Raw genomic sequence first — 21,597 nt, forward strand, 5'->3', positions numbered from 1 at the left:
ATAGTAAATCTCTCTTTCCACAAAATACATGCTTGGAGGACAAAATTAGCAGAATATTTATAGAAGATGAAAAGGATATCGGATAATTTTAGTATTTCTACAAAGAAGAAATCCTATGAATTTTTTTCTTCAAAGAGTTTTTAGTGGACTGGAGATTTTTCTTCGATATATTATTATATATTAGAAGCACCTACATATATAAATGCCTAGAAATATCCTAGTAAAAAATGAACTCATTTATTCTAAAGATATTTCGGGAACAAAGTTATAGGTAGATGGCTGAAAAATCAATGAAAAATATTTGATCACGTGGTTAAAAAAGGAGGAAGTATGTGGAATCTATCAGCTATTTTTTCTTAAATCGCACTACCAGAATAAATCGAAACAATAAGATAAGGGACGTAATTGTGTTCACTTCACAAATGAATATGTTTGGACAGATGTGATCGAAATATGGTAGAAAATATGATGCGTTATTGAGGAGAGTTGAGGCAGAGTTACGAAAGCATTCGGCGAAGGGGAACATTACAATCGGATAACATTCATGAAAATGACGGGGTTGTATAGTTCCCACTACCAGAAGTTCATCCGACATAGAACGGCCGTCAAGTAGCCACACAAATAAATGCTGCTGCCCTGCACCAGATGTAATAGCAAATACATAACATGAAGAATACCGAGGGATCCATCGGCAGAGGACGAAGACGACGCGAACGAGTAGAACAAAACAAATTCCAACGGGAATCGCTCTCTTTGTAATACTAACATTATAGGATCAAACATCTCATAAGAACTTTCGGAGTAAGTCAAGGTATATCTGTAATACGAAAAACGGTAAAAGTTAATTTCTAAAAAAATTCTTGCATCTTTCAAACTTCAACTCTATGGAAAACAAATACTGGATCAGTTGTGAGTGGTGCTTCCACTATCCAGAGTTTTCCACTATTTAATATAATGTGAATTAAACATAGAGAGTTTTGAACTGTCCCGAAGAAAAGAGAGGACCACGAGAAAATTCATAACTAAAAAAGTTGTCACACAGAAAAAAGACATGAGAGAAGCCTATACAAAAAAATAAATAGAAAGAAAAACGTGAAAGTTAAAAAAACCGAAAATTTGAGTGAACGCAAACGCTTCCACGTTTAGAGCAAACCGTTAATGAGAAATATTGCTAACAAATTATTACGTAGTTGTCCACTCGTTAAAACCATACATAATTATTTATTTCTTTATTTACCTTCTAATAACTATACGCATTAGACACACTCGTGGTGCTCCTGGAAAAAGTTGGTACAAAATCATCAAACGAGAACAAAAAGCTAATAAAAAAATAGAAATTTCATACCTAAAGTACTGCGCGGAAATCTTTGATTGGAAAATCAAGCGTTAAATTTTTTAATAACTCTTTCACAGTACATAGTAGCTGATTTTGAACTAATTTACTTCTTAAAAATATTAAAAGTACACAAATGGTAGGGATTTTTCAGAATGTCCGTTTTTTTAAAGTAAAAATCTTTTATTGAGAAAAATGTTCTTGATAAATGCCACCATAATGTGAAATATTACAGTGTGGAATGTAAAAAGATACCAAAGATGGGTTCTTCACACTGTTCTTACAGTAACCCCACAAAAATATATCCGGTTTTCATATTCGTTCTTTACATACCACTGCACTATTGCAGAAAAATTTTTGCACGGGAACTTCCGGAAAAGTAATGAGACAAAAGAGTAGGGTAGAGGAGGAAGCGATACAAGAGAGGGCACGTCTTTGGATCCTATGTTGAAAAACGCAAAGCGAAGTAAAAAAAATTTCTTCATGAGTCTTACTTTTCATCAACTTTTCATCAATTTTCCATTACGTAACATTACACAACAAAGTTCGTGGAAACTTCCATTCTTGTACCTTTCAGAAAAAGTAAGGATTCGATGGTAATTGATCCAGAGAAATTGAATAAAAGAGGCGGTTCGAGAGTCAGTACAGTTGAAATAAAATATTTCAGAAGAATTATAAGGATACAACATCCGTTTTGTTTCCTTGAAGTCCAGCCGGGAAATTTGTGCTGAATTTTGCTGCAAAAACCAAAAGTGTTCTAAATCTTCAGTGAGAGGAGTTAGTGAGGCTCGTTGAGTATTCTTTTGCTAATCTAGATGGCAAAGAATAAAACAGGAATAGAGTTAGTATGAGAAAGCAAAGAATTCAATAAAACATTTGGCAAGCCCCGTAAAAATTCACATGTATTTGTAAGATAGTATATCTTCACCCCCCTCTACGGAGGAAAACTAATCATGGAGAGAAAAAAATAAAATCAAGGAAAAGAAACTTAGTCCACATTATTTGAGTAAAATGAAGAGTGTGTACCAGAAGTAATACAGTAGTATATCCAGAAGTCCAGAAATCCACAGCTAAACCAAAACGAGATCCTTCTTTTCACCCAGAACTGCCTTCAGCTGAAGAAAATCAACATATTCGATTAAAAGTGATGAAATTGTGAATGAAGAAAAAGGAGGAAAAAGATGGTTTGGCGCCTCTCACCTAGGAATTTTAAAAAATGGTCTTTCATTTTCATATACCCGAAGCTGCTTAGCCACGTCAAAGTAGTGGATATGACCAGAAATCCGAGAATACAATAAGACTACTAAGAAACTAAAATCAGTAGAAGTTCACGAAAAAGATGAAAAAATGAATGTACAGGGTAGGTGAATGGGATTTAGCAAATTTACAATTTCAACTAAGGAAAACGATAGGATTTCCGTACGGATTTGTAAATTCAGCACGAGTACGGATCTTAACGAGACGAAAAGAATTACGCACAAGTCAGAAATCAGCTGCTCAGATCCAAATCACGTTTAAAAGCAGAATGCCACGAAAATGAGGGTGTCTGGATCTCTCAACGTATGAGAAACAGCGTTAGAAGTGTACTTTAGAGGTATGAATACGATCACATGGAATCCCTTAATGACTCAGAAAAAAGGCATGGGAAATGGCCTTGTCGCAATGGGTCCCTCTACGAGGCACCTGATAACGTAGCATCTCTACGACAGCAGCGGTACGCGCCGCTTTTGCGAGCTAGCGAAGAATCAGTAGACTGCTGTCCCCTGTCTCTCCCCTTCGATCGCAGATGCCTGCTCTTGCGGACGTGGTACGTTGTTTGTTGCCTTGTAGAAAGCTCCAGTTCCACAAGTCCGTTTCCCACGCCTTTTTATTGGGTGGTTAGGAGGAATCAAGCGAGGTCGCACTCAAACTCGTGAATTGCACTTCGAACCCTATCAATTCCAGATTCAAATTACCTCGATTTCGTGTTAGGGCGTCTCTAATGGTTCTTGAACACTCTTCTTGACGGATAATTTAATTCTTGATTTTTAAAGTTCTTTTTATTTTATTTTCAATTCATTTTTATTTTCTTAACGGTTGAATTCTATAAATATAAAGAAACAATTCTTTCAAGGAAGATTATTGTCGATATTAATTATAGAATCTTTTAAAAGCTTAAAACTCCTAGAGTCCACGGCTAAAGATGACAAGTTCTTCAGCATTCACCTTGTGCTTTAAGGCATCGCCCCACCAGTCTGAGGTGGTACGGATTTCAGGTGGAGTATTCGTATACGGGATCGTAGATTATGGAGAGAGGGGTGACATCCCGTTCATTTCCTCCTAATTTCCGTAAAAAAACGGCCCCCCGGAAGATACAGATTTGGGCGTTCCGGCGCGCTACTTTCTACAACGAGTTCGATTGGAGCGTGCCAGCCCCGCGCACGCGCCGCTTCTTTCGGGCCGTTTTACGGCAATTAGGTAGAAATGGACGGAATCATCACCCTCTCCATAATCTACTATCCCGTATACAAATACTCCACCTTAAATCCGCACCACCTCAGATTCGTGGGGTGATGCCTTTAAAGTCAAGGAAATATCTTTCGGTCCTCTTTGATTCCTTTAAAACACAAACCAGAACATTAAATCTTGAAGTATTCATAGTTTTGCGGTCATTGATATTGCTTAATTCGGCTTAATTTCAGTGAGGAAAAAAAAGGAAATTATTCGTATAAACGAATTAGAACTATTTCAAGTAATTGCTTTAAACAATATATGTCATATTAAGAAGAGAAAAAAATGTAGGGGAAAATTCTAGAAGCTATGAATTGAAACTCATCAACTAATACGACGTCAATGATGGCATATATTCTGCACGAGATGCGTCAAAATGACAGAAATAGCATCGATGAAAGAACAAAATTTTGTGAATGAAACATAGAAAGAGACAGAGAGAGAGGGAGAGAGGGATCGAATAAGAGGAGGGGAAGTGCTCGCAAAAAAAACACACACACACAGTCAGGACGCAATGCAGCACCTAGATGAAATGAACATAAATTAACATTGCCAGGCGCCACAACGCTGACAAGACATTAAGAAACAGCACAAATGCATTCCGTGAAAATTTTCGTCAGCAAACCTGCACTCGTCGATTCCCGCCGTTCCACTATAGCACCAATAACGTCACATTAATAATATTATTTCAATTAGAATTATCACTACTACACTATATAACACAGCTCTATTTTATCCTACAAAAATTATGACTATATGAAAAATTCACTGGATACACGTATTTGCTTGAAACGAGTAAGATTGTAAGAAATTGTAGTAATGATAAGTGCACAGATGACAACTAATTCTACGACTCACACAACTTTAGTAGCGAGAAAGTATAGGAACTATTTTGACGATACATGTACGATACATATAGATCGTCGACGACGCTTCTACGGTAACGAATAGGCATTATTCGAGAAGAAAAATCCATTAAAATTAGTTTGATATTTAATAGATTGCTAGAAAAGGGCAGAAACCTCTGTTGCATATGAATTGGCCGAATACACTTTCAAAAAAGTGAATAGAATTATGGTAACATATCGAAAAGACTATGTTTTCGTTCTTCTCCACCAACATTCAACAAGATCAATGAATCTACAGCACAGATTTTCATGTATGAAACGTTCTCGGAAACGTTTTTTTTTACTTCTCCTCGATGAATTGATGCTACAATGAACGAGCACGAAAATACAAATCATCGCGATCGGTCGGCCACTTGAATGAGCGGAACTACTTGAGAAATTGTGACACTCGTTGCGCCAACACATTCCATACCATATCCGAGAAAAAAGAAACGTATGAAGAATTAGAAGTTCCGGTTCATAATACATGAAAATGAAGTCAAGTAATGTTTTGTGATGTACAGAATCGAATCTGCAGGTGTTTTATCGATAGGCGAATTTGAGGATTTCTTGAATTTCATGGAAAAAAGATCCATATACACACGCACTCATACACTCACAGAAACCTAGCAAGAATGTGCACGTACCAGGAAACAATGAGAAACACAACGACAGGAAGATCCTTAACTCATGATAAGGGTAAGACAGACGAAAACCAAAGAATCGCGAGGATTTTCTGACGGAGTTAGTTTCCAATAGCAGGATGTTGAAGATTATATTCCTTTTTCAGGATAGAACTCTGATTGTCAATCATCAATGATGAAGAAATATCACAATAAAGGTGGAATATTCCTCTCAGATTTTAATTAAACATGAATAATTCCGAGGAAATATATAGGAGAACAGTACAGTAGTATAATACAGTAGACGTCAAGAAAAAAACAACCTAAATCATAACAGCTGTCATAATTCCACTGATCCGGATAATTTTTAGCTGCCAACATTGTTTTCTAGTACGTGAACACATTATCGTTAAGTTAAAGTTAAAAGTATGTACCTTTATATGTCTATATGTTTCTATACGTACATATGTGTATGTATAATACATATGTGTGTGTACGTATGTGTATGTTACGTGTATGTGTGTATGTATGACTGTGCGTGTGTGTGTGTGTGTGTGATGTTTCCTCGTCGGCCGCACCTGCTATCGTCGTACATTTATTTTGTCATGTTTTAGCACGAACAGCGCAAGAAACACAGTTAAAAACAGTAAAATTAAAAGATAACAAACAAATTTTCATCGTAAACCTTACTGGATAATGTAAACACACATAGAAAAATAAAAACAAACTACTAATCATAAACATTCGAGTTGAATTGACTGAATTATGTGAATATATCAAGTTAAGCGACAAAAACTGAATTTTCTGTAAAAACATTATTATAATGAAGTGATGAAGTGAAATAAATTAATAACAAGATTCAGGACAATAATTTCTTCTTTTGCTAGTCGATAACGATTTCATCGGAGTAAATTCTAATGTTCTACGATAGTATTACATTTGAATACACGCTATCATTTCAAAGAACGGAAATAATTAAAGCAAAATATTTAACGAAATAAGAAAGAAATAAGGGCATTCTTCCTCTCGTTTAAGCTCAACTCAATTATTGATGTAATGTTACTGTTATGTAGTAGATAAAAATAAAATTTTAATTAGTGAAACTAATAAAACTCTAAAAATGTTTCAACATGAAGAAGAAATGGTATAAAAAAATACATAATATAACCATAATAAATTGTTTTCGAGAAAAAAAAAACGAAACCGCATTTAATTAGCATTATTTCAGCTGTATACATGGCAACCTCGGTGAAGAATAGGTTTTCACACTATATCACACAATGTGAATGTATAATGTAATGAAGTAGGAGGAGAGGTGGAGAAAAATATGGGCGGCAGTTACTATACAATTTTTGACAACAGAATTTAGAAAATATAATTGTAAAAATTGATTATGAGATGAGGTAGATATACGTAAAGGACATACATTCGCAGAATATCCACCAAAAACGGAACAACATTACGAGATCCGAAGAGGGATTTGAATAATTACCTCTAACCGGCTAACAAATGCACCTAAATTCGCCGCTAATGCAGTAATTAGTACATGTTTCAAATTGAGTATAGTAGTATAAGGAGTGATTTGTGGTATGAGGGAGGATATGAGTGCTAGCTAGCTGGCAAGGATTGTGTTCGAGTAAATTGACTCGATTGAGTGAAATGATTCCCGATGCGGAGGCGACGAACGATGAGAAAGTACCCACATACGCGATCTACGGCGCTATCAATCCAATAAAACGTAATGCTTGGAGGAGGTTGGATGGTGGTAAATTAAGGATTTTAAGACGGTTCAAAATGAGTACAATAAACGCCTACACGATGTTTTCTAATTCTATTCACCTTCATGATTGATTAGTACGGTGATCTACATCGTTTAGTGTAGTGTGAGTAGTGTGGTAGTAGATCAAAAATGATAATGGCGAGACCACCACGGACGAAAACTACTTTTCGTTCGGGGGGGCAGACGCAAAACGCTTGCAAAAAAGTGCACTTTAAAGCGATAACAGGATAGCGGAATGAAGTATAGTATCATATGATTGTGATACATATTGAAAAAGTAATAAAAAAAAACTCCTTAGTACGAGAAAAATCGGTAACAGTTGAAAAGTTGGGGGTTTTCAATAAGTTTTTCAATAAGTAATTGGACGTATCATATGACGACACAGGAGTACAACTATTGTCTGGATTCTAGGCGTAGTGTACACGAAAATCAACAAATTAATGTATATGCGAATAAATCGTGACAAGAAACTGTATTTGATTTTGAATTGTGCCTGTAAGCGTACCGATGATTAAGTGAGGGAAAGAGATTTGTGAGGTTTCATACGGGGTGGGAGGGTGCGCGAGAGAAAAAGGGAGCAATCGGCATAAACAAGCGAAAGAGCGTGGAGCGAGCCGCGAAGGAGGCACGGCACGCAGAGGAAAGTGCGGTTGAAAGGGCACTGCTATGTACACACACATACCGGGGGCTACGGGAATATAGTAGAAGAAGGAAAAGGACGTGTACAGAGGTGTTAGGTTAGGGAGAAGATGATCACAGACATGATGATGACGATGAGGAGTTCCACAGACAGATATATTTAGTCTATCCAGAAGAATTCCCCAAAATCTCCTTCATTTTATTTGTACAACAGCTAAACGATTTGCATCCGAAGTTGTTCCGGTTTAATCGCGTAACGCGCTGGTGACACGTTGTAGTGTCACTAGAAAAACTGTGGCTGGTACGTTTGTCGTAACAATGCTCGTTCCTGAACTTCACTCTACACAAATCCATAGACAGGGCAAAAAAAAAAGAATTAATTCATATGTGATGACGCATAAGTATCATTCATATTGTATACATTCATATTGTATAAAGTTCTATATTCTCTAATGACTGTTGGAGTGCAAACGTGGTATGTTTTATGTTGAATGTGTGTCGCCAAAATAACAATGTTTACATGTTATACGGATGACGTCACCCGTTCGAATGATGGTTGTCCTAGTTAATGCGTACAGAACACTGGAAAAAAAAGCCCTTAGTTCACTAAAGAATCCGCCTGAACGAACAAAAATAAAATATACAGGAGGTGGCAGGGAAATACTAATGGAAAAGACTGATTATATCAATGATAGTTTCCCAATAAATCCAGAAAACGCTAACGATGTATCTGAAAAGTGTTGCATTTTTAATTCGTTCTAATCTCATTCCATATGAGGAATAATCGCCCACGTTTTGGTATCAAAAAAAAACAGCCGAAATCCTACTTTGCTTCGTTATGAATTTAAATGTATATGAATATTAGCGAAAATTCAAACACTACTCTATAGAATAATGGGACCTTAAAGACTTCCAGGATAAGAAATACATGAACAAAGTCAGTCGTTCTATTTTAAAAAAAAACACTCAAGAATTGGGCGGGAAAAGCAACATCGAATCATGGATAATCAGGGATAATCTTACACATGGCCTCTATTCCTAGAATTTTGTTACAGATGAACCGTTTCAATGAAATTATTCCCATTAGAATAACAAAATCACTAAGCGCCAGAAATTTTTCTAAAAAATCTCACTCCAGGACAAACGTCCGTAAAAAATTTGTCAATGAATTCCCCGATTGCTATTGAAAAAAGCACATCAGACGGACAGTCAGAGAATTTTTAGGTGAGAACTTTGTTGACCATTATGACTGACTACCATTCCTCCACATATATCATTATTTGCGTCCTTACGCAGTTCTGGAACAAATCCTGGGAATTCCAGCTGTCCACTACATTCGCTCCATTCTTTTTTCTATTTGAAGAAGTTCATCATGAGAATTTTAAAACGTGGAAACATCAATGATCACATGAAAATGTTATTTATTTCAATGAAAGACGTCGATGTAAATGTCAGCGGTTCAAAATACACCCATATTAAAAATGAAACGGCAACGAGCAGATATATATATAGTACACGATCCGAAATTGCACACAATATCATTAGAACAGTATTGTAATCGAGAAAGATGTGAGTAGAAATACGGTATAAAGTCTGCGCACGACCCAAGAGAAAAAATGTACGTAATGTGAATGTATCATAATTAAAAATTCATCTGTGAAGTAATCCTAGTTGTAATATACGATGAATATTAGCATGGTAAGGTACAATATCTGAAGAATGGGCCATCGCATAGGCTTGGCTCCTTCGCGATACATTCACGAGATTCGAAACCGATCATTTCGCCATTGTTGCACGGCTGACCGGATGCAAAATGCTAGAATAGAGGAACGAGATCGTATTGTTCGGATAGTGAGGGAAATATATGTATGGATATACGTATGCACATATATTTGTATGTAGTATAGTAAGATTGAAAATCCGAAAAATTAAAAAAAATACAGATAGAATATCGTCATCTAAACGATCACTCAGTAAGGTAAAGTGGAAATGTTGAAGAGATGGTTAGGTGTAAGGAAGAGTTTTGTGTGGGAGGTGAGAAAAAAAAAACGGAAGAAAAAAAAACACACACACACACGAAAACCTTCAGCAGAACGTTCTTCTCTCTACGCGCCCGTATCCACTCACGTCAATTGCGAATTAGAAAAACATGATGGTTTGGTGTGTTCGTTGACATCGTACGAAACAGCAACGAGAAACATAATGAAAACGTGCAATAGACAAATGATTGTGCACATATTGTACGTGATATGTCACAGCTTTAAAATCTCCCTCATTTCCGGAACTGCTGCTTATTTTCTGCAGAAAAAAAAAAACAACAACGAATTCGTTTCGGCACCGATCCAAATAGAAAAAAATTACACACATTTTTTTTAGGTGTAACGAAACAAAGAGGACATCGTGGCCTTGTCATATTCCTATCACTTTCAATTTAGCAAAAGAAAGGTCACGATAGTTTTTCTTAAGAAGAAATTTCTTCTCCGAGAAAAAAAAGAAGCTGATTTCTGTAATGAAATCGGAATGTAGATGATCAAAACGCTCTTGCACTACCCCTATGCTGAGATTCTAAGATGCCAGGTAGTTTTTTTTCAATAAAAAACATTATGTTCTTCGAGCAATTCTTAATCATTTCAAAAATTTGACTATTCCACTCTTCATTTTTTTGCTTCTCTACAAATTTCGAAACTCGAACACAAAGATTAGGAGCCCGTCCAAAAATCCAAAAAATCAGCAGCATTAGATTTCAACAGAAACTATTACAACTCACGCAACTAGTACATAGTTCTAATTTAAACCTTTCTATGAAAAGAAAATTACTAGTGAAAAATACCGGAAATTCCTATCTCTAAGTACAAATAGTTCAGCAACGTTTTCTGATGCTTTTGAAGAAATTTTTTCAAATTTAAATACAACGCGCCAGCCAAACGGATACAATTCATCGTTGCTGTGCTGCAGAGTATGTAGTTTTTGCTGTCACAAGAGATGCACCGGGAAATTGGATCCTTGAAAATTAAACCATTCCAGTGGATTTTGCAACAAATTTAAAAAATAGGCTTGTCAAAACGTGAACGTTACACTGACCACTTTGTTTAGTATAATAAAAACCCGTTATTTTCTACTCTTGTACAGTCGTTCAATCAAAATTTGGCAAATTTGTCAAAAATAAAATTTGGTTTTTTTTGAAAAAAAAATCTTATATCACTTATGCATAGGGAAGGTTTTGTGGAATTTCTAGAACGAAGAACTTCAATTAAAACTTTTACAGTATTCTCTAATGATCAACTATATGCTTGACTGTAAATGCTGTCTTGGGACATAGTAAATTTCTACGGATTGTTTTTATTTCACTGAGTTTTCCTTAAGCTACTATATGCACATACGTGTACCGGTAATCTTCTATGTTCTTTGGTGGATATTACTCGTTATTGGCAGGAAAACGTTTCATAAAAAAATTTAACTAAACTGCAGATATCTGCTTTAAACAATCGTTTTAAAAAGATGCAAAACGTTGCATAACAAATGTCGATTTCTTTCAAAGAACAACTTCGGTCGAAAATAACACCGAACGTTTTGTTATTGAAACTATCGTAGAGACGATAACGTCGACGAAAATATTTTGCAAAACGTTCGTTACTGTAAAAGTCATTACTACAAATTAACGCTCTTTAACAGAAATTAAAATAAGCAACGATCAGGCAGTAATAGTAGATGACAATGAAGAATATTTACATAAATATGAGGCACTCATATTTATGTAGATAAAATAGCAAATTAAAGGGCATTACGTTATTTTCAATTCTATATTTATTTGACGTTGATGGAGGCGAAAAAAATACGGTGAACGGATATATAATGTAATGGTAGCGAACGGGAGTCTATTGTGCGCTGCTGTTACTGCTTATTACGGTAGTTTCAAAAAGAACTAACTCGTTCTAAGTACGTTTAGAGTACAGAAAAACATGCGCTTATGTATGTGTGTATATATATGGGTGTGTATGTGTGTCTGTGTGTGTGTGTGTTTGTCTGTGCTCACGACGTTAATGTGTTCTACTTGATGAACACTTAAAAGTACACGATCGAGAATGAATTTGTCACAATTTAGGTTGGTCTGTACCTGGCACACTCCCAGCCACGGACTCCACACCGTTTCCGAAGGTTGTTGAACAACAGAGGGCGAGCGAGCGTCGAATTGATTTCCTGAGAGAAGAGACACTCAACAAAAAGTCGCTCGAAGGCAGCATAAACAAGAATGTAATGACATCATAAGCATTGCACCACATACACATACATATACACATATATACATACACACATACATACACACATACATATACAGATACATACACACATACCATCAGCATCATCATATTCGGGAATTCGTGGCACTTCGATCACAGAACGTACAGATTCAATTGGTCCAGATTCTATATATATGTGAAAATCGTTTCGAATAAGTATAAACTCATTTCACCAAATTCAGTTGACCAAAACTTTTTACTTTGAAAACTTACGTGCTGGTTCCGGTAAAACGGCCGGACAATTGCGAACTTGCATGAGAGCGCCGAGACAACGACGTAGATCCAAGCATTTACGTCGACGAATTTGGCGTTCACCTCCTTTCGTACAAGGAGTCCAATCGGACCAGTCAGAGAAGTAGGTTGGATATTGCTGGAATAGCCAATTGTTCCGGAATTTCCCTATTTAATCGTACACACAGTAAAATAGTCCCGCCATTCTATTACCATGTAATTACTAATTTCAATTAAATTATTTAAAGTTTGATTAATTTATTTTATTTAATCATTCATTCTCATTCTACTCTCTCTTGGCACACCTTTGAGTGTAATAAATAAGTAAATAATTAATTAATTAATTAAACTTTAGACGAAGGGACAATGTATATAAGAGACATGGGCGATTAAATGCATTTGTAATTTTCTAATTTTGAGATTTCTTCCTTATGAAAAACAATAAATTAGAAAAAAAAACTTTTCCGATTTTTAAGAGATTATGTATAATATCTTGTCTCACTGAGTAATTTAAAAGTCGAGTAATTACTTCTAGATAAAGTGCATATATAACAACCGACAAATAACATATTTGAATTCCTGGCTATGCGAGGACAAAATTCTCTTAAATGACAGATCCTTATCATGCAAGTGAAAGGATAATATAAAAAGCGCGAACATTCAGGATAAAACCAGATACATATCACTTGGCGCATCGTTTACATTCCTTTCTCTTCCTGCTATCACTTCTCACTTTCAATGAATCAAGATTTTATTCTTCGTTTCTGTTTAATTCACGTCTCCTGAAAATTCCAAATATTCGGGGATTTTGCGATTTCTCCAGCTTCCTGAGCTCAACTACACCTACGCTATACACGAACACTGTCCCGAGTCCATTTACGGATTCTCGGCTGATCAAACTAAATCCGCTATAGGAAATTTGCACGGATTCCATCCGGAAGTGAAGGACCCCACGTAAAGGCAGTTGGAAAACGGAAATGAAGCAAGTTGTCGCTCAAAAAAACAAGAATAAAAGAGGTTGCTAGAAATTGATTTTTCGGATGGTTATTTAGTATTCCCCCTATTGTTACTTTTTTCTCATGAAACTTGTAACCTTGTAAAGGAAGGATGATTTCTCATTCCCAACTTTTCAGCAAAAAAAGCGAAATACATCAATAAATAAGTACTCTTATTTGAGAACATATTAAAAGTGGGGAAAGGGACGCTCGTGGAGGAAATTCCATGTGATCAATTTATGCCAAAATTTCATACCTCTGTTTCTTCTTTCTCGGCACTCTCTAGCACTCGTTTGATAGACAAATGCTTGTTTTTGTCGAGAGGTGATGTTTGTCCTTCAACTGGTTCGCCTCCTTCGTCACTGACCAGGGACTCGGCCGTCTGCAAGCATGGAAGAAAAAACATCAGATTCGAAGAGGTGAATATGAAAAAAAAAGTTCGATGTTAGTAGACCTCCTCTTCAAAACTTGAACCATTCGAAGAAATTGTCTCATCTGTCGGTGTTTCACTGTTCGATGCTTCTTTTTTTTCAGTTGCCTGAAAATGCTACAACATTAAATGGAATGATAGAAAAATAGTGCGTGTAAGACATGAAACAAATCCTATTTCAATTTTTACGGTTGTAAAAATTAAATTTAAGGGAAGTGACTCCCTGATTCAATTAAAAGACGTGGTCAAATTCTACTAATTCCTTTTTCTCAGTGCTATTTGGAGTTTTTTTTTTGAGGTAACAAATAAGAAACAAACAAGAAATAAGTCCTTAAGGTTGAAAGTAATTAAAAAATACCTTCTTGTATTATAATTGAATGACAGAATACTACGACAAGAAATACTTGTACAATCTCATCTCAAGTTTTAAACACTATAAAATCCAGAAAAAATCATCTCAAATTTTGTCTAGTAAGCACTGAGAAGATGAACGTTTTTTAGAATGTTTTGCCACCTACAATCCATAGAAGTACTCTAAAGCCTTTAGGCAAGTACATATAAAATGTTTCTTTTTGTATTTCGCTAAATATTACTAATGGAAACTAAGAACTTGCTCTGGGGGAGGGGGGGAGGTTCCAGGAAAACAATTACATTACATGCACATGTGCTGTTAACCCGTTTACTGTATATACCTACAGTTTCCCGTTGAGATTACTGTTTATTCTCGGATAAATGTTAGTGTTGTAAAAGACCCTTAAGCGATAGACAGTTCTGTTTCGTTTCCACTTTTTCTCTATAAAAATATCAGTAACTCAAAGTGATTGATGACGGTCCTGAAGGAGTTTGTAATGTTTGTATTAATAATATACGTTTCCTTCCTAAAGACAATGTTCACACTAGTAAGACTTCCGCAGATTTTGTAGGATTGCGAAAGGATGATCCGAGATGAAAAACAAAACTCATGTCTGGCCACTAATGATGTGATCACGGAGTGAGTGATAGAGAAAAAAATTGAGATATTAATTTTAATGTCTACATTTCATTGTTTTTACAATTGACATAGCGATGTCAGCTTAATTAACTTCAAAACTATGACATTTTTAGTGGATAACTTGGATAACAACTTCTAACTTCTGTAAAATTATGTCGAATCAAAATACACTTTGAGGCAGTGATTTTATTTCTTTTGTTGAGAAAAATTTTTAATCCGCAATGGAGGCTGTCGGTTCGTTAATTATCAAGTTTCCAAGTTCATTTGGAACTGAATCGCGAGACACGGGAGGAAAAGAGGTATGAGGTATGGAAGGTTCATAGTATTAAGAGGGCAGGGAGTCACATATTTCTAATAGTTTGGTTTGCAGGGATTTAAACTGAATAGAAAAATAAATTTCTGAAGCTATGCTCTGCTGCAGATATAGTACTGATGAGAAAAATCCGGCTACCAATGTCTAAATCCATATTCTTCCCCCCTCAGGACCTCACTGCAGCTTAAATAACGCTAGAAAACTATAAATCAAATTTTTTAGAACGAATGAAAAAAGGAGACAAATTGACATCTATCATAAAATCCTGGTAAAAAGGATTTACTAGCGATTCCTACCCTTTTGATAGCATACATGGTTACTTTCTCTCTGAAAAAAACCCGAATAGATTCCGCTCTCCTTTCTCAGCAGATTTATTTTATTTTTGAAATATTAACAATCTGACTGATATATCTCTTTAAATAATATCTTCTTTGTAAAAAAAAACTTTTGATCTCATCAATTACTGTTGAAAGGAAAAAAGGTTCACCTCTTCCGTTACTTCCGCCTCCTTCTCAGAAAGCTTAGCCGTCTTTGAGGCAAAATTTTTCGGATGTTTTTTGAACCTGGAAAAACTTTACAAAATGATATTACGAGGCTTTCTAAACAAATACAAGAAAAAAGAAATTTGAAGAAAAAAGGAATTTACTTGATGTAACTTGCTTTCTCCCCTTTTTTGTTTATCTTTTCGAATGATCCATCGGAGGATGTAACAGTTTCGACCTACAATCGATAAATTAAGAAGAAATAAACGCAAGGAAACACATGAGAATTCTGGATAGGGCTCACTTCTCCGCCATCCTCATCTTCGTTGACATATTCTTCGTCGTCTTCTCCATTCTTCTCAACAGGCTAAGAAAAATTCATTTTTAAGGAATTTTTAAGGAAAGGAAAGGACATTTCCACATATCCGGATGTGGAGAAGACTTACTTCCGAATTTGTTGTGGCGATTGCGTCCGTAGTTGTGGAAGTGAACTCGGTCGATGTAGCATCTTCAGCGTCTTCCTCGTCACTTGATCCTTAAAGAAGTTCGAATAAAATGTGGTGATCTACTCGGATAGGATTGGAATCCAAGTAAACAATCCAGTGACATCACAATGTTCAGCAAATCGCATGCATCTTACTTCCGCTAGTGATAGGTGGTGAGTTCACCGTTGAACTCTCTTGACTCGTGGTTTTTTCCGTTGAGCGAGTATCAGACGATTGTTCACCGACGTTAGACGATTCGTCTTCGATTCCGGATTTTTCACCGCTTTTCGACTCCGTCTCTCCGTCATTATGCTCGGATGGGTGTACGGTTGTGCGATTGTCGGTTTGTTCTAAAATTTTTGTGCTAGTGCAGACTATGTTTTACTTGGCTGAAGTGTAAAAAAAATGTGTAATGTGTTTAAAGCAAAGCAGTGATGTAAATATATTCTGTTAGACATGTGCTACACATAACACAGTGAAATATAACGATATTTTTGATTTTGCAATTCTAAACGAAAAAAAACAAACAAATAATAACTGAACCTTTTTCAGTGTTAGCTTCGATTTCCTCTGCTTTTTCCACGACCTCGGTTGCAGGATTTGATTCAGTGGATGATGTAGTGGTGTCTAAAAAGAATACTATACTAAGAATATGTAAACAAAAGTAAACAGAACTGAAATTCTAGAAATAATCCCACAATTTCTACTTTACAAACATTTTTTTTTTGGCTTAGAATGAAATTCCTTGAATCATTACTCGGTACAGTTACGCAGTCATACGAACAAAGGAGGGAAATTAAGAACATCAAGTAAAAAACAAAAAACAAAAACAATAAACAAACGTAAATATTCATGTGTGATTGAAAACTATTTTCTATTCTTTTTCTTTTTATTACTATTTATACAAATTACGGGTTAAATTCTTTAACCATCAGCATCATTTTCATATTTTTAATCTTATTAATGATTTTATCAATGGTATAATTCTATCAAAAAGACTACACTCTTTCATGCACTGTGACTGCCGTTATTTCCCTTAAAAAAAAAACAAAGAAAAATATATGTGAAGAAATTCCTACCATGGGATTGAAGTTTGGTAAGGCATCCATTCTGGAAGTAGACAACCTTCTCATTTTCTTCCTTTGCAAAAGAATTCGGTTTTGACAACGCTGATTCCGTATTCGTAATGCACTCGCCTTCTTCGTAAAAATACATGGCAGACTGTAAAAAAAATTCATGATTTATTAGTAAACATATATGACATGTTTGATATTGATGTCAAATATTAATAATTTAGAATAATTTTATACTTATTTTTACAAATTCTTTTCTTTTTCCAAAACTGGAAAATCATATTCACCCTGAGAAGTAATTTCACTTTTACGAAAAGGTAAAACTTGCGACACGTTTAGAAAAAAGTTTGTGTAGTAGGTTACTTCAATTCACTTCCCATAAGCCTTTCTGGATTTTGCTCCGTTGGTATTTTTTTAAGGATACAAATGGCTTGAGGAAACATATTGAATCGTCCAGTGGAATCACTGGGAGAGATTTTCGGCGAACTCTTACCGAGTACATATAAACCTCCTTGGAATCCAAAGCCTTTTTATTAGAATATTAGAAAATTTATCTAGAACGATATCATTTTACTTTTGTTCCATTTATATAAAAAATTTGAAGAAATTTCTCGAAACTCCTTAAGATAAGTAAAACGCTGTGGAAGAAACAACACTGATGTATAATGGATAGTATATTCCGTCTATTTGAACGGTTGTATGCATTCTGGAAGAAAGAAACCTCTTCATATCCTTACAGGGATGGGAAATTGCCCTCATTGAAAGCGATTCGGGAAAGTTTCCAGAAAACTGGACTTGTAAAAAAAAGTGCTAGCGGGACTGTTATTATGACCCTCAATTTGCGCAAAAGACTAGCCACTCAATCCTTGATCGCGACACCAATTAGTGTCTAATGCGATTTTTTTTTCAAAAATTTTCGCGAGAAATTACAAATTCGATCTAATTTAATTCAAGATTCGAAGGATTATCTAGTTTTTCTTTTCAAATCTCGCACCATTCAAAATCTATTCGTGAAATCGCAATATTATTGTAAAATTGAACAAAAATAAGGGAAACTATCTAAAAAAAAGAGGATCTATGAGTGAAGATGATATTTTCGAAGAATTACAAAACTACAGCAAAAAAGAAATTGTTGTACATTTAATAATTTTTAAAAGGAAATTTAGAATGTATAGCTATAACCACTAACCTTACAGTCATCCTCCTTAATACATTGTTCCACACATTGTTCCATAGTTTCCACAAGAGTAACATTACGTGCAAATCCAATTAGGACCGAATCATCAGCGCGTATAAACTGTGAATCCGCACATTCCATTGGAACCGCATCTTAAGGAGAAGGAAAAATTCAATTTTTATCGCATTTACATGGAAAATTCCACGATTTCACCTAATTTAAAAGGAAAATTAGTCGAAAGAAAAACAGATAGATACGGAGACCGGTTTCTCATCGTATGTACAACGATGAAATATTATTTTTGAAATAATATCCAATTCAATGGTGAAAGAAGGAAGCATCACATGATTTTTTATGGACATCTACAAACTTTTGTTGTTTAAGTTCTTGAAAAAAGGAGTAAAAATGAGAAAAGAGAAGAAGACAAACGAACGAACTTCCAGAAGTTCCGGGAAAAGATATGAGAGAATTTTAGATGAAGGTGATTGCATAAGAGCCTAAGAATCATGTACAACGTCAACCTGTTAGGTTTTGAAAGTTTGCAGATAGGACTTCAGTTCGCAAATCCAGGAAGAAGTACATTCCAAAATAAACAGGAAATCGGAAATTGATGTTACGTACTGACTAACGAACAGAAACATTTAAAAAAAATCCTGTATACAGTATATTTCCATGAAAATCCCTCTATATTTCTTTTCGTAATGATAATCAACGGCAGATATGGATTTAGATTAGTACTGTAATTATCGCTGGAAATACTAACGACAATTAATGACACTAGTAAGGTCATAAGTCGAAAAACAGTGAGAAAAAGTTGTTCAGGATTGAAGCGTGAAGCGTTTGAATTGGAGAAAATGCAATTAGGATACGTTCGGAAAAGATTTCGAACATTTTAAAATTTTTCATAAATTACTACGAAATTGGTAGATGAAACAAAAACGATTCCTACAGTAACCAACCTCCTAAGCACACTTTCTCGAAATATCGTTTCCCAACAGCCTGTACAGCATCCGCTTTCCCTTCCGGTTTAGCTTTCTCCTTGAAGATGGTACATGTAAAGGAAACATGATCGTAGACGAACGATGCGCACAGAACGGAACGACCATAACGATCCTGGAAAATATAAATAGCGTGGAAGACTTCTCCCAGTCTTGTATTAACCTAGGCATAAGGGAGAGGTAGCGAGAGGAAACACTAAAGGAAGCAAGTTTTCATAGAGTCACTTGGAATGTGCTAGAAATAATCCTAGCTGGATATGGATATTAATAATGAATCTGTAACGGCAAATTTTAGAAAGAGGTAATCGCTCACTTAATTTCTTATTAAAAAGAGTACAAAAAAAACAAGGATGTTTAAGTAATCAATAAACTCACTCTATTTGTTGAGCATGTATTTAAACAATCCTCTTCCGGTGTATCCTTATACACAATCGAATCAGCCGTACCAAGGATCGTATTATCGACCACGAAAAATCCAGTGGCCTTATTCTCGCATACAGCTGAAAAAAATTCGGTGAAATTCGCTGTTTGTGAATTTCAATGGAAAAGGAATTTGTGTGTGAAAATCCGCGCGTGCTCCACTTTTCTTCCCGATTTTCTAGGTCCAAAGATGACTGGAGAATGGTGTGATTAGCATATCCCGATCCACTTTTGATAATGATACATTCGACGAAAAAGTGATGATCTGGATCGAATTCAAATACGGATCTAATATAGGTCAACACGGATAATTGAAATCGAGACATTTCATTCAATTCAATTTCGATTTCGATAGCCGCCGCCAAATCCGGTGGTGAAAAACTGAGGAGCACACGTTCTCTCTTTGTCTCTCTCGCTCACATCCACACACTATCCGACGCGTATGATCGTGGACGCCGTTCGAAAAGGAGACGACGACGTCATACGTGGAAAAAACCACGTCACATGGAATGTGAACGCAACAACTTTCTCCTAGCATTTCCGGAAAAAAAATAGAGAAAAAATCTGGAAAAAAGTGAAACTTGACGGGTTATTCTGCTTAATTTTCCCTTAAATAAATGATTTTAGCAAAATGTTAAAGACACAAATTTTACTTCTCTTGTATCAATTTAACAACAAAATATAAATTTGAGCCATCTGGATTGCCCCAGTAAAGGAAGTACTTCGAGAAATTACCAAATAATCTAAATCTTTTTGCTCATTCCTAAGGCATACATTGCTAACCATGAAGGAAATTATATAAGGAAAAAACTTCCAACACAACGGCTAAAATTATCATTAAGTTTTCAAAAATAAATTTGCAATCAAGAGTTGTTATTAGTAGTAGAATCACTTTGTTCCGTGATGTTCCTTAGACCTTACATCTAATTTTTACAATAACGCATAATTTTTTTTTTTAAATCAAATCAAGTCCGCCAATTTTAAAAATTTAAAAAGTCAGTTAAATATTATATAATAGACAATAATTAGAAATTCCTTGGCCAGATAGCTAAAAGCACTGGTACTGACAAAGATATAAAAATGAAATAAATGTGAACTGCTCACCCCCGTTCTCAATAATCAACGGCCTATCGGCAGCGTAGGCGGGACGAATTAGTGCGAATAAGGTGAAAAGCGAAGCAGTGACGAGCTGCATCGCTGGATCGACGACGATGTCCGAGTGTGGTGGTGGTCAGTCCGCTAAGGCGGAGAGGGCGTTTGCTGATGGCCGCCGACTGTGGACGATTCGTCGTCGTCCGGCCCGAAATCGGGTCATCCAGGCGATCCGATCCCCGGATAAGTGCACACATACACACATTCCCGCATGTCTCGCTCGCCTACCTCAAACGCCTTCAGCTCGGCTTCAACCTCCGGCCACCCATACGCATCGAAATGGGCCATCGCGCCGCGAAATTCCATCCCGAATGCTACACAGCATTGGAACATGTTCCTACTATAAAACATCCTCGATCATTCTGACTGGATAGCGAAAGGAACTCGAAGCATATCTGATAAAAACGTTCATGCGATTGGATATTCGGCTTAATCATGCGAGAAACCGGATCGCTGGTCGACCACATTGAACAATAAGACGAAAAGAAAGGATAGGAGTCTCAAGTCTGACGGATAGCACTGAACCCAATGGATAGAAGCGGAAATAAAATTAAATTTTAAAGCAAGGAACATTCGATCCATGCTTCTCTGAGGAGTTCTTTATATTCCCTTCTTTACTGAAGCCATGCTTCCCGAATTTTTCAAATGTTTGAACGAATCGCAGTTGTAAAATCAAAAACTGTAGAGCAGCATTATAAAGCACAGAGATTAAAATAAATATTTTTTTCTACTATGTTCTCTTCCAGAGTAGTTGCGAAAACACCAATACATCCTTATTTACAAATATACAAAAATACTTA

The 21,597-nt window shown here is 35.8% G+C and overlaps 1 protein-coding gene across 1 annotated transcript; it reads right to left on the reverse strand.

Annotated features, from left to right (window-relative positions):
- Positions 1-9,442: 9,442 nt before the first annotated feature.
- On the reverse strand, positions 9,443-20,840 carry RB195_026127 (uncharacterized protein; the record flags this gene model as incomplete). The annotated part of the gene is made up of 17 exons (XM_064214540.1): positions 9,443-9,568; positions 11,867-11,949; positions 12,105-12,176; positions 12,264-12,420; positions 13,533-13,658; positions 13,731-13,814; positions 15,498-15,573; positions 15,657-15,730; positions 15,797-15,859; positions 15,939-16,027; positions 16,133-16,327; positions 16,521-16,604; positions 17,057-17,198; positions 18,240-18,379; positions 19,187-19,340; positions 19,601-19,725; positions 20,750-20,840. 17 exons carry the CDS (start codon positions 20,838-20,840, stop codon positions 9,443-9,445), a joined length of 1,881 nt encoding a protein of 626 aa, XP_064070421.1.
- Positions 20,841-21,597: the final 757 nt, after the last annotated feature.

The sequence above is a fragment of the Necator americanus genome, chromosome X (genome assembly GCF_031761385.1).
Source record: "Necator americanus strain Aroian chromosome X, whole genome shotgun sequence".
Taxonomy (NCBI): domain Eukaryota; kingdom Metazoa; phylum Nematoda; class Chromadorea; order Rhabditida; family Ancylostomatidae; genus Necator; species Necator americanus.